General features: G+C 40.9%; 1 protein-coding gene across 2 annotated transcripts in view; it reads left to right on the plus strand.

Moving 5' to 3' along the window:
- The first annotated feature begins 3,680 nt into the window (after positions 1-3,680).
- The window catches only part of LOC106579952 (homeobox protein cut-like 2), a 122,478-nt gene continuing 111,436 nt past the window's right edge, over positions 3,681-14,722 (plus strand). For both annotated transcript variants that reach the window (XM_014160399.3, XM_014160400.3), the window contains exon 1: positions 3,681-3,996. In XM_014160399.3, coding sequence (XP_014015874.1) covers positions 3,934-3,996 — 63 coding nt within the window. In that variant the 5' untranslated portion in view covers positions 3,681-3,933. The remainder of the gene's footprint in view (positions 3,997-14,722) is intronic.

Consider the following 14,722-nt stretch of genomic DNA (forward strand, 5'->3'; position numbering starts at 1 on the left):
TATCTATTCCTGTACCTGTCAATATTGGTTGGTCATCATAGAACAGCCAAAAACATGATCAAATAGCATATGTGAGCTTACTCGCTCAGGTGATTGATCGTTAGGCTTGAGAATTAAATCTGTAAGCGCCGCATTGTTCAGTCAACCTTGGATGACAACTTATTTACATAAAACACACAGCCCAGTGGGATTATTGTGGCAACAACCCTGGCATCAAATTGTCTTCCATATCAACTCTGATTTGAATGTTAAGTTTCCAGATAAATCACAGCTAACTAAGATGTTATTATTTTCATATGAGGCTTGCATCTCATTGCCACCCTCGAGCCACCAATAAAACGCAATAATACTGAAACTTTTAATAAACTTCCTTCAGAATTCCCCCTAGGTGTTTTCTGTCTGGCATGAGTATATGACATTTCTCCCTTATATATGGTTTAGATTGTAATAAACTACAAGTTGCTAAAGTATGACAGTATGTGCATATTATTTCCCTTCACAGTCATTTTATAAGGCATGTATGATGTACATCAACTGCATTATGATGTATATCACAGTGGCCTGAGTTAATGGCTTCTGCCTATATTTGTGATTTCACATGGCTCCAAGTGATCATGTATGTATGTATTGTTTTGAGGGGTGGGGGTGTGCAGACAACACCAAAACTGGTCTTGTTCAAACCCAGTTTTTCTCTGAATATGGTATGGTTTTAATGGTGGAGGGAAATTATTTGTTTGAAGTACAGAGTTGGTATAAGAACCACCACCATCATCAACACTACATAATATTGAATGCTAGTCTATGGTGTACAGAGAGTCAAGTAAGATGGAAATAAATAAATTACTGTATGTTATTAAGTATGTCTGCAGCCTCACTGGGCTTACAAACCCCTTCATGTAACCAGAGGCAGGTCTTCCAGTGATGTCACCATGGAATTTATATGTGAAATAAAACTGTGCTTCAAAGATGATGAGCATGAATGCCTGCATGGTATATCACTTTCCTATTCGTTGTACTTGTGTCTAGCTGTGTTCTTCAAAAGTAGGCTACCACTGAAGAACAGTATGTTAATACACACTTTTGTAACCCCTCAGATACCATAGGCTATACATACTCTTTTAACACCTTAATTCATAATTTAATCAAAATTCAGACCCTAATCCAGTAATTGACTTTATAAGCACGTTCACCTTTTAAACCCTAAGGGCACTTTTTAGAGCATTTGTGTCAATTTGTCAATAACATCAATCATATGCTTTTTTTTAGGTAGGGTACGAAGTGCTTCCCATAAAGTGCATTCGGAAAGTATTCATACCCCTTGACTCTTTCCACATTTTGTTACGTTACAGCCTTATTCTAAAATGTATTAAATTGTTTTTCCCCCTCATCAATCTACACACAATAGTCCATAATGACAAAGCAAAAATAGTTTTTTTGAATTTTTTGCAAATGTATTAAAATACTGAAATATCACATTTACATAAGTATTCAGACCCTTTACTCAGTACTTTGTTGAAGCACCTTTGGCAGCAATTACAGCCTTGAGTCGTCTTGGGTATGAAGCTACAAGCTTGGCACACCTGTAATTGGGGAGTGTCTCCCATTCTTCTCTGCAGATCCTCTCAAGCTCTGTCAGGTTGGATGATGAGTGTCATGGCACAGCTATTTTCAGGTCTCTCCAGAGATGTTTGATCGGGTTCAATGGCTGGGCCACTCAAGGACATTCAGAGATTTGTCCTGAAGCCACTCCTGCGTTGTCTTGGCTGTGTGCTTAGGGTCGTTGTCCTGTTGGAAGGTGAACCTTCGCCCCAGTCTGAGGTCCTGAGCGCTCTGGAGCAGGTTTTCATCAAGGATCTCTGTACTTTGCTCTGTTCATCTTTCCCTCTATCCTGACAAGTCTCCCAGTCCCTGCAGCTGAAAAACATCCCTACGGCATGATGCTAAATGTAAATGCTGCCACCACCATGCTTCACCTTAGGGATGGTGCCAGGTTTCCTCCAGACGTGATGCTTGGCATTCAGGCCAAAGAGTTTAATATTGGTTTCATCAGACCAGAGAATCTTGTTTCTCATGGTCTGTCTTTAGGTGCCTTTTGGCAATCTTCAAGCAGGCTGTCCTGTGCCTTTTACTGAGGAGGGGCTTCCGTCTACCATAAAGGCCTGATTGGTGGAGTGTTGCAGAGATGGTTGTCCTTCAGGAAGGTTCTCTCATCTCCACAGAGGAACTCTGGAGCTCTGTCAGAGTGACCATTGGGTTCTTTGTCATCTCCCTGACCAAGGCCCTTCTCCCCCGATTGCTCAGTTTGGTTGAGCGGCCAGCTCTAGGAAGAGTCTTGGTGGTTCCAAATTTCTTCCATTTAAGAATGATGGAAGCCGCTGTGTTCTTGGGGACCTTCAATACTGCAGACATTTTTTGGTACCCTTCCCCAGATCTGTGCCTCGACAGAATCCTGTCTCGGAGCTCTACAGACAATTCCTTCGACCTCATGGCTTGGTTTTTGCTCTGACATGCACTGTCAACTATGGGACCTTATATAGACAGGTGTGTGCCTTTCCAAATCATGTCCAATCAATTGAATTTACCACAGGTGGACTCCAATCAAGTTGTAGAAACATCTCAAGGATGATGAATGAAAACAGGATGCACCTGAGCTCAATTTTGAGTCTCATAGCAAAGGGTCTGAATACTTATGTAAATAAGGTATTTCTGTTTTCAAATTGTATACATTTGCAAACATTTCTAAAGACCTGTTTTCACTTTGTCATGATGGGGTATTGTGTGTAGATTGATGAGGAAAAACATGTATTTAATCAGTTTTAAAATAAGGCTGTAACATAACAAAATGTGGAAAAGTCAAGGGGTCTGAATACTTTACAAATGCACTCTATGCCTTTGTTTCTACCAGTATGTATAGCAGATAGATAGGCCTACTTGTATTTTGTCTATGCCTGCATTATAGGCCTACCCACTTTTTCTGAGACCCAGTTAACCCACCATACACCAGCCACTGTTCAGAGATCAAATATAGATCCAGTTGTTAGATTGATCCATTCATTTTCACATATGAATTCATATTAATAATAAAAAACATGTTTTGTATGGAAATGTGAAATATATATAATCGGTGACAGCAATAGGCCTATATGTAGGAATCATTTAGCAAAGTTTAGACAGTGGAAGGTTAGTTAATTAAAGTTATTATGAAGTTATTATTTCAAATTAGGCAAACTATTTAAGCAGTTTTGCAGTATTATTTCACATTTTCAAATGGTCATAATTTAACATGGTCACAGAGAAAACAATTTTGTATTAGTTCACCAGCGTAGGTGGATGCATTCGTAATGGTTACGATCTGCGCCGCTTGCTTCTGATGAGCAGAAATACAAATGCACTTCACAGGTTTAGATTTTTCAGTGCATAGCCTAGTCTACCCATTCACTGTTATTTGTAGCATAAACTAATGGAAGGAGAGGTGTAAACATACATAGAGGTAGAGTATGCTGTGTAGTCTACTAGTATTTAGGACTCATGATATGGACGCAACTGTTTTATTCATACTATTGCAGACGGATTTCCATAAACACAATATGCATAGGTCACATTGTTGTTCTCTTCCCCTTTTCCACACGGTTGTGGTCAACCCCTTACGTCAGTATTGATAACTTTGCCAAACCAAAATCAAGTGCAATTGTCCAGTTAATATCCGGGACTGCACAAATGCATGGATATTATTTTTTTTTAACACTCGGGGTCCACCGGGATATCACTGCTTTTTAACAAACATATTTGTGTTAGTTCAGTGGACGTTCATGTGTTCATTATTATTTCTGTTCAAGTAGAACGAGTAGCCTTATCGTAAACGTTGTTAGCGAGGGGAATCCAGCCCACATATTTATTGCAGCCGCTGAAAAAAATCTCTTCAATATCCCCAAGATGGCCGCCGATGTGGGATCGATGTTTCAATATTGGAAGAAATTTAATCTACGGCGGCTTCAGGTTAGTGTTATCCTTTACCCTTCTGGTTATATCTGTTCATATAACATTATGTACTTTAAAATTATGCGAAATGTGTAAACTGGACGAATGGAGAAAGAAATCGGCGGCGTTGCATTGATAGTTATTAGAAATTGATCCTCTTCTGCCTTTGTTCAGTTCAATCATTGATCAGCGATGGAGCACCGACCATAGAGTAGCACAGGCGCACTGTATAGCCTCCGCTCTGCGTTCACCGCTGGGATCAACACCACCGACTTAACCCTTATATTTTTATACGATTCTCTCTTTATAGTGCTCATCATGGTGTAGATAGAGAACGGAAACTTTTGATGCCCTCATGAATTTAGCTCCGAGGACGTAACTTTTTACCAGCTTAATGTTTTATTCTATTTGTACATGGTGGTCGTGCATTCTACTGCATCTCTTTAGCGACATTTGGTTGTACTTTATTTTCTATGTATGATAAAAATGTTGCCTTTCGTTTTTGATATAAATCAACTTTGTTTGCACAATTAGATTGAAAGTTTTTTTTTCTGTTCATCTGCTAAATAATCGTGATCGCTTATTCAAGCCATATAACCAGGCTAATTGATTGTCTGTTTATTTCTCTTTTAGACTATATCCCAATCAGAAAAGTAGAAGATAGGCTTAGTCTACCTATGTTATCATGTAGCCTATTTAGGCTATTGGTCATTCCGGTGGTGCGCGTTATAACATGCGTGTAAAATGATTATAGTGTGTCGACTATAGATGCAGGCTAAATGCAAAGCGTGTTCAATGATCAATAGTCAGACATCTGAATGATGTTTTTACAAAATAGACAGCCCATATTTTGACTTGGTTATCACAAAGTTGTCAATGATCCAGTCGGTTTTACAAACTTGTCCAGTAAATTGACAAATAGTTTCACAATATATTGCTGACTTCCTATATAGCATATGTTATATGATTTATAATGAACCCGTTTCAATAACATTTCGGTAACACTTGACATCACTAAAAAGCCACAGTGTTGACGATGTAATTCGCCTATCTGTGCGTCTCAGTACGAAATAAGGTTTTGCGTTTTCAGCCCCGTTCCCTTATCTCAAGCCGCATTGTGAGCACCAGGCTATTCGGCCAAGGACTGTGTAATTGTATTCCCCGCTAATGTTTGTAAATCAGGCTCGGCCAGCGCAAGGGCACTGTCTGCCGTATGATTGATGTTCTGTAACATGAGAAATGACAGGAGCATGGCAAGTCAGGTCCTGCGGAAAAGCCTACGGAGAAGAAATCAGAGCTGATTGTTATTCTGCCCCCCAATCGCTAGACTACTCATGTAGTCGGGGATCCAAAGGGCGAGTTGAGCTATGTTGTGTTACGTAGGGGTTCATTCACATCTTGCATGTTAGCCTACAAAATATAGCATGCTTTTACATCGTTCGTTTGCTGCAACCCTGTATTAGTGGCTAATTTTAGAATCAAATATCCAATGTAAGGACCGTTTTTCAGGTTTCAGCAGACTAATTAAATGAGAAAATTCAATTTTTTCCTACCTGAACGAGGTCTGAAAGCTTTTGTGCTAAGATTAGCTCAAAATAAAGTATTTCCAACCAAAAAGATGCAGATATCTACGACAACGTTGAGGAAGACCACTGATCTTCTGTGTAACATAGTAATTCTAACTTATGTTATTTTTACTACTACATTGGTATTGATTAGTGCATTGTTGGGTTTAGAGCTGGCAAAAAAGGCATTTCACTGTACTTGTGCACATTATCTTAACTTGAAAACGTAATGTTTATAATGCAAGGTTGAAAAGAAGAACATGTCTAACATGTCGTTTCTGAATAATATTACTCAATAGAAACATCTTGAAAATCCCAGTATTGATGTCAGTCATGTTGGAGTTTCTGTAGTGAAGAAAACACTTTAGAATCTATAGAAATGACTATAAAACATATATATTATTATATATATATATATATATATATATATATATATATATATATATATATATATATACTGAGTGTACAAAACATTAAGAACACCTTCCTAATATTGAGTTACAGTCACATTTTACAAGTGACATCAATAAGGGATCATATTTTTCACCTGGATTCACCTGGTCAGTCTATGTCATGGAAAGAGGTGGTGTCCTTCTACACTCAGTGTACATTGTAGCTCTATACCTACAGTCATTTATGAATTATTCTATTAATCAATTGTCACTGACAGAAATTATTTCACCATAACATTTAGGCTGCAATTTATATGTCTGTCCAGGGTCAAAATCATCTTATATTTTGTGCATTGCTAGTTTGATGACATGGTTTTCCATAATTGTCAAGGTCGTATTTGCATATTGACAATTTCAAATTCAATTCATTTGATAAAGGATACCAGTGGCAATCTATATCTGGAGATCACCACCAGCAAAGGATAATAACATGCTTATTAACTAAGTGAGACATAATTGAAGCTCAGGGGAGATCTTATAGTTTATTCTTGCTCTTTGGTATACCGATGCCATAGGAACAAAAACATGTCACATGGCATGTTACATTATCAGAGTACCTTCATTGTCGCTTCCTTTCAATTCACCATCCTGGTGTCTATTTTAAAGAACATTGCTATGAATCATCTATTCCAGATCAAAGTGTGACATGCCCCTCTGATCACAGACAGACTTTAATCCATCACCCTTTCAGTGCTATTATCAATATCAGCAAACAGGATTGTGAAATATACCATGTCTATGAACTAGATTTCTGTGGTAGAATAGTCTGAGATGAATGATTCATCCACAGCTTTGTAAAAACAGGACAGGGAAAGTGAGAGCATGGAAGTGGAGTGACCTTCGTTCTCGCTGGCCGCAAGTCACATGGACATTGCCGCGGTAATCATTCACACCAGCCAGATGGCATTTCCGTTGGCGACCATGGAAAAGGACGGGTCAGGAACTGTCCTGCCAGGCCCAAGCCAATTCTCAGCCAATAGAGAGAAAGCCCAGGAGATCATTCAGCCAGTAGGGAGCATTCTCAGACCCAAGGTGAGGTCCGACTACAAGAGGACACAGTTTACGAGAACTTATTACATTGTAATAACATTGTGCATTTTATTCGTATATAAAGTCACACATTAGCTCTCCAAAATAGAATTGAGGAAATATCATGTATTTAGAAGATTATTTCTTTAAAGTGATCAACTATCAATCAGGTACATTTTGAAGTGTAATGCAATGTGGTTTTTCAAAGTTTCAAGTAATCGTATCCAAATGTACTCACTAACTTTAGTTTAATATCATTACTGTGGTCCCAGTTTATATTCAATTCATTCGAGGATCCCTCTGTTGTCTTATAGTGATATAATTCTGTGCTAATTTTATATGGTTTATTAGCAATATGCTTTTTTGATGCCATTTTCCAGCCCCATGCATCTCCATACTCTTCTCTCCATCATTCTCTGAGGGGTTGAGTCTAGATCAGGAACAAAAGGCTGTGATTGTTCTACATTTAGCATGACTCAGGCACTCTCGTGTCAGCTCTAATCCACAGACAGAGACAACAGTATTGCCAAACAGTGAAATTGCTTTGCATCCTGTGAGCCTGGCTGCTTTCTCTGTACGCCGTTTGCTAGCAGCTCCCGCCCCCCTAAACCCAACCCTGCAATCTGAAACTGGCTGTGAAAACAGCTCTCTGTGTCTCTTTCATTCATGCTTTAGTACTTTGGTTTTTGTAACATTAGGCGCTACCATAATCTAATAATTTACCGGAAATGCCAGGTCTAGGGCACTATAGGGTTGAGAGGAGGGTTAGGATTTGTGTCCTGAGAAAACTGTGTCCAATGAGTGATCTATAAAGGAGGTGGAGGGGGGAATAGCTCCTGAGGCATCCATTGATAGCCTCAACAACAAACAGCATGGGCAACCCAGGGAGGCAGCATGGGTGGAGACAGAGCCCCCAGGGTATGCAATGAGAAAATGCACACAAAGACAGACACACTCTTGCACACACATACACGCACACCTGTGCGTATGCATCTGCACACTTTTTTTAATATATTTTTTATTTAACCTTTATTTACCTAGGGAAGTCGGTTAATAGCAAATTCTTATTTACAATGACGGCCTACCCCGGTCAAACCCGAACCCGGACGACGCTGGGCCAATTGTACGCCGCTCTATGGTACTCCCAATCACGGCCGGTTGTGATACAGCCTGGAATCGAACTAAGGTCTGTAGTGACACCTCTAGCACTGAGATGCAGTGCTTTAACCGCTGCGCCTCTCGGGAGACCCACTTACCTCCTCCATAGTGTACATATTAATCACGTAAGGACAGCCATACTCATGCACGCAAGGTAATGCAGATGTGCAGATTTTTATTGACTCACTCCCACATACAAACACATGCAGAGTCAGAGATGGATGCTAAGCTTTGAAGCTGACCTCAAATGCTGAACAAAATGTTACTAGAGTAAGGGGAAGAAATGTCCATCCCTTTAGAGCTGTCCCTCCAATCTCCTCTTTGACTGACCTCTCTCAAAAGGCCTCAGTGGATTAAGCATCGTTTTAAAAAGCAGTGGGACATAAGCTGCGCATCACCACCACAGGTCTGTGTTGCATCCCGTACCCTGCTACATAAACATTCTTCAAACATGCTTTCACACCTCCTCCTCATTGGGAGATATCAGAAGGTTAACGTCTGTCATGGTCTCGTTTACCATAAGCCCCTCTCTTATTCTTTGACAGTGAATACAAAGCAAATAAGAAAATAGATAGCTTTTACAAGACTAGCTGGGGTAAATTGAGTTGTGAAATCCAGGAGCCATAACACGGGTACATAAAATGCAGGCAACATTAGAGAGAGTTGTGAAACTGACTTCAGCATTAAGCTGTTTAACCTCTATGTAGCATTAGTGGTAGAGACTTCAAAGCAGATGCTTCAGCATTTGGAGCGGAATGACAAATGGGTTTAGAGACAGCTACGGTGAGCATTCCCACAGAACGAGTAGACCTGTCATTAATGTCACCTTAATCACTTTGACCTTCCTTCAAGCAGATTTCCATACCCGCCATCCACAGCCATTTTGCCTCATTCATCTCCCGGTTTGCAGAATAAGTACACTCGGTTTGTTATGGGTGCGTGAGGGTGTCTTTGTAATGATGATAGGTTCATGCTTTCGTTAAACTCGAAGTAGGCTTTCTTTTTTGAACGGTGTGAGACAATTTCTAACGAGGATCTACATCTGGATGTTATTATTATTAAGAATCGTAGATTAGTTTCTGATCATCTGTTCATGACCCGTAGGATTCTCTTCCGGTGTCTCACCCTCTGCTTTAGCATTCAGACCTACCTAAAAGGCCGATCCTATCCAAAGCCCGCACCCCGGTTTTTTTCAGCAGTAATCCCCATTTGGTAGTTGACAGTGCTTTCTCTCAAAAGGCATGATCTATTTCCTGTTCCTGTTTCTTTATTTCCGCTGCTCCTAGACTGAAGCAATTTCATTGCAGGAGTAAATAACCAGATTTAACCAAACTTCAGGGACACATTACTCTGCAGGAGACAGGCTCTTCTTCCTTAGCACTGTGTCAAGCAAGCGGGCGAGGGGAGACTGAAGATTCAGGGGAGAGGTAATGGCTCATCGGTATGGGTATAAATCTGTGTCCCCCTGCCAAGCGAGTCCATATTGAGCGGTGTCTCTACAGTGGACCCTCTTTATTTGTTTTGACTGTGACGGCATTGCAGACGTATTGAACACCAAGCTTTTCTATTTCCATTTTACTGAGCTTATATTGAATCCCCTCAATTCTCCTCTGTTTTCTCTATCTTTCTCTCTCTCGTCCCCATTCCACCCTTCCTCTGCTGTATTTGGCAGGGCTTCAGTGGCTTTAATTCATTCCCTCTATTGTCCATTTTGTCCTTCACGGATAAAAAAAGAAGAAACCCTGGTTTTTGTGTGAGAGCTGGGCTTTGTATGGTGTATGATGTGTGGTGGTGATGCTGGCGGGCCTTTTCTGTTGTGCAGCGGAGGTGAGCGTAGTGTGAAGGGTGCTCCTGGGCCCCTAAGCTCATGAGATCAATGCTTCCCTGCTCTTCTCAAGGGTCTCTATGGGGATCCCGGGGCTCTTATTATGTGTCTTTGCTCAAAGTGTTTATTGGAGAGGAGGAATACGGTGGGCTGTGCGTTGTACATCTTTCTAGGGCCCATTTGTCCTCATTTAAACAGAAGAGGGAAGACCTGGGAAAAGATGGTCCCTCTCTTTCAATGGTTCTTTTGAGAATCCAAACTGCGTTTGTTATCGTTAAGCAGATGTCCTCCATTTTATAGAAATAATACAAAAGGTGGGTTACAGCAAAAACAGATGGATCAGGCTTGTTATGTTAGCCAGTCCTGTCTTTGTGCAGCTGCTACCCCCGCTCCAGTTAATTACTATCTTATTCATCTCCAACAATGGGAGCAGGATAAAATAAATCTGAGAAGAGTTCTGCTTTTTTACTACGAAAGGTGCAGACTGGGACCGTGAAGCGAGCGAGTGGCTTTAAGAGGAACAGTTTATCATTTTTAATGGAGAGGAACAGGAAGTGTAGACGTGAAGCGCTGCTCTATGATTAATACACCGCCTCACTCGAGAAAAAGAGAGACCAAGTCTATCTCTCCATCCAGGCTACTGTTTCCCTGACGCCACCACTGCTCTTGTCATATCTCTTCTTTGGTGATTTCTGCTTTTTATAAAGTCATGAGGAAAATGCATTTGTCTTGTCGCTGGACTTCCATCTAAGTAACAGTTAACATGGGAGGAGATATCTTTCTGCTACTCACCATACAAATGTAGACTAAACAATATAATATGAAGCCCATTTCTGGAGTGACTGAGGATTTTTGTGGTGGATGAATGTTATATTTATATATATGTATATATATATATAGCACATGCTCATTATCCATAGCCATACTACACACAAAACAACTGTGATTTACACCACATATTTACAACTTGTTTGCAATGCTTGTGTATAAAATGTGTATTTAGGACACATTTGACATTGGTTGTTGTATTTTGTCTACTACTGTTTTCCCAGTGTTTTGAATGTTGATCGTGCGTCTCCCCCACCTTTCTCTTTGTTGTGACATCGCCATCAGGAGAGCCCACGTGGATCTCTGAGTTATGGGCAGAGTCACTTTGAGGGGAAGAGATGTGGAAATTGCATTTGTGTAAGTGGGAGAGATGTGTGTCCTGTATAGCCTGGGATGCCTTTGGTTGGGTTCAATCATGGCAGGGATGTTGACCTCAACAGTAAATGTTCTTGGCATCAGATGCAGGATAAGCAGAGTACGCGTGCAGGGGCAGAGAGTGGGAGTAAATAGGCCTATACCTATTGAAGGCTAAACTCATTCCGCTTCATCAAGCACACTCTCTCTCTCAAAGAACTCAACCTTGAAGTTCATGAATCTCTTTTGGATGATATTATAAAAATGCCGCTCAACACCAGCCTGGACTTTATTGTCTATTTGTCCTCTCAATTGACAATGGCTTGATGCTTGAGTACACTATACCTTTCATCTGGGAGCAGTCCGTTTGTGAATATGAACTTACTCCCCTCTCTGCTGTTGCTACTTTGACTTGATATGTGTGTTGCTGTTGTTGATCGGCTAATCTCAGGAAACTACTGTTTCTCCTGTAGTTGCTCATCCCTTAGAGAGAGAGGGCGGGATGCACTGGAACATGGTCGCCAAGGTGACAGATAGAACTCATGGTGATGGGACGCTTGCCAACAGTGTACCCCACTCTTGTGCCTCACCCTCTCGCCCTGATTATTGAATGACTCTCTGCCGTGGTGGGGGTGCCACTCTAGCTGTTTTAATTGTCTGTGTGATGATAAGGGGGTAAGTGTATGGAGTCAGTAATCAAAGGGGTTGCCCAGGCGAGCTTTACAATTCCTCCTAGTGAACATCATTTGAAGAGTTATCCTCTAATTTGATTTATTCAGTTATGTTTGATATGAAGTGAACTCTCTCTACAGCTGAGTGATTTTTATTTAGATAGCATGTGGCGGTAGACGGCACCATTAAAACATATTGCAAATACCAATAGAAAATCATCAGCAGCCGGTCATTGTTTCGTTCGGTTTATGTGTTGGCTGAATTATGAAAGGGAGGATGCACCCAGTGTAACCATGTGTGGATCCATGGCAACAGTCAATAACACCAGCTTATTATAAATGCCCCCAAAGAGTTAATGTTCTGGCACCGGTTTTCCTTTAGAGATAAAAGTATTAGTGGACCTTGGCCTCACTACCCATAGCCTTTTGGGCAGGGTGTGAACCCAGCGTCCGTCTAGACGTGCAGCATCATTAACCCGCTGTGACCTCAGCCACTGATGAATTCGCTCTCACATCCCCTGCAGCCCTGTGCTATGGCCCCTCCTCCCCTCCTCCCTCCACGGGCGACTCCGCTGGGACCCAGGGCTCCTCTGGACTGGCCATTAGAGCCACTACCCTCCTCTGCCACGCATAAATAGACGACGTGGCCGTAGCCTCTACTAGACTGCTGAATAATTCAGGGCGTCTGGGCCGTGTCTGGTCCCGGGGCGCTAAGGGACGTATGCTGCTGGGGTGCAGGGTGCAGAGGGCTGTGTGGAGGTGCAGGGGTTAATGACAGGTCTGCCTCTATGTCAGCTGCTGACCCCCCCCCCCCTCCACCACCACTACCCCAACTCCACCCTATGAAAGAATCCTGTTCAGTTGATTAGATTTTTTCGAAATGGATCAATTTTTAATCAGCTTAGCATCTGACTACGGTCAATACCATTGTTGCTGGGAAGACAGTTGCCGGACAGCCATCTTTATTTACAGGAATGTTTTTTTTTTACTGTATGCAGATCCAGAGACAGAAAACAGCTAAGTCAGGCTGTGCACCACTGCAGCTAATCTACCTCTGTCCAGTTTTCCATAGTGAAGGTGTAGTAGGGTGTCTATTTCTGTAGGAAAACACAGTAGTGGACATTCATTGTTATATGTGTGTGTCCAATAGAGAGGTCTTTATCATATCTGCCTTGGCTTGTCTCACCCGTGTGCATGAGCCTAAACGTTGAGTAGGACTGAGGAGCCAGCGAACTAGCTGTAAAACTGCCATCAAATTTTCATAGAGCCATGGGGAGACTCTTAACATGTTAAATAATGAGGCCTATAAACCCGATGTTCAATGCCCACTCCACAACTGCTGTCAGAATCTAGTAATGACTCAATATCTACAGAGAAATACGAGTCGTTTTTCATTTCGTTTGTTCTTTTATTATCACTCTTCTCAATTGCTCTCAAATATCGCCTGTGTCTCAGTTTAAGGATGCTTCAGCATAATTCATTATTAAAGTACACATGTTGTATTTAAATATGGCATTGTGCAAAGATGAACAATAGTTGGTATCACTTTAGAAGGTTCCTTTCTTACTGACTTTGGGAAGCTGTTGTTGGGTCTTTGTGAAACAGTTGTTTTCCTCTATTCACTCTCTGATTCTACAACTGTGGAAGCCATGCTAGCTTTTGAATTCCAAGTTGATTGCATGCCTGGTTTTCTTTTAAAACCTTCTAACTTATTACTTTTGTACCACTATTGAGACATCATTGTTTGACATAGAGAGATATGTGCACTTAGTGTATAAGTTGCGATATGGCAATTGTGAAACTGAAACAGACTTATTTCTTTTGAATCAGACATGACTAAAAATGGACTCTCGGGAAAGGTGTGACATACAGTGCATTCAGAAAGTATTCACACCTCTTGACTTTTTTTGAATGTTGTTGTATTACAGCTTGAATTTAGATGTTGTTTAACTGGCCTACACACAATACCCCATCATGTCAAAGTGGAATTATGTTTTTAGATTTTTTTTTACAAATTAATAAAAAATGAAAAGCTGAAATGTCTTCAGTCAATAAGTATTTAACCCATTTATTACGGCAAGCCTAAATAAGTTCAAGAGTAAAAATTAGCTTAATAAGTCACATAAGTTGCATGGACTCATTCTGTTTTTTGAATGTCTACCTCGTCTCTGTACCCCACACATCTCTGTACCCCACACATGTAAGATCCCTCAGTCGAGCTGTGAACACAGATTCAACCACAAAGACCAAAGAGGTTTTCCAATGCCTCGCAAAAAAGGGCACCTATTGGTAGATACGGTTGAAGTCTGAAGTTTACATACACATTAGCCAAATACATTTAAACTCAGTTTTTCACAATTCCTGACATTTAATCCTAGTAAAAAATTCCCTGTCTTAGGTCAGTTAGGATCACCACTTTATTTTAAGAATGTGAAATGTCAGAATAATAGTAAAGAGAATGATTTATTTCATCACATTCCTAGTGGGTCAGAAGTTTACCTACACTCAATTAGTATTTGGTAGCATTGCCTTTAAATTGTTTAACTTGGGTCAAACATTTTGGGTAGCCTTCCACAAGCTTCCTACAATAAGTTGGGTGAATTTTGTCCCATTCCTCCTGACAGAGCTGGTGTAACTGAGTCAGGTTTGTAGGCCTCCTTGCTCGCACACGCTTTTTCAGTTCTGCCCACAGATTTTCTATGGGATTGAGGTCAGGGCTTTGTGATGGCCACTCCAATACCTTGACTTTGTTGTCCTTAAGCCATTTTGCCACAACTTTGGAAGTATGCTTGGGGTTATTGTCCATTTGGAAGACCCATTTGTGACCAAGCTTTAACTTCCTGACTGATGTCTTGAGAGGTC

The sequence above is a fragment of the Salmo salar genome, chromosome 20 (genome assembly GCF_965601325.2).
Source record: "Salmo salar chromosome 20, fSalSal1, whole genome shotgun sequence".
Lineage (NCBI taxonomy): Eukaryota > Metazoa > Chordata > Actinopteri > Salmoniformes > Salmonidae > Salmo > Salmo salar.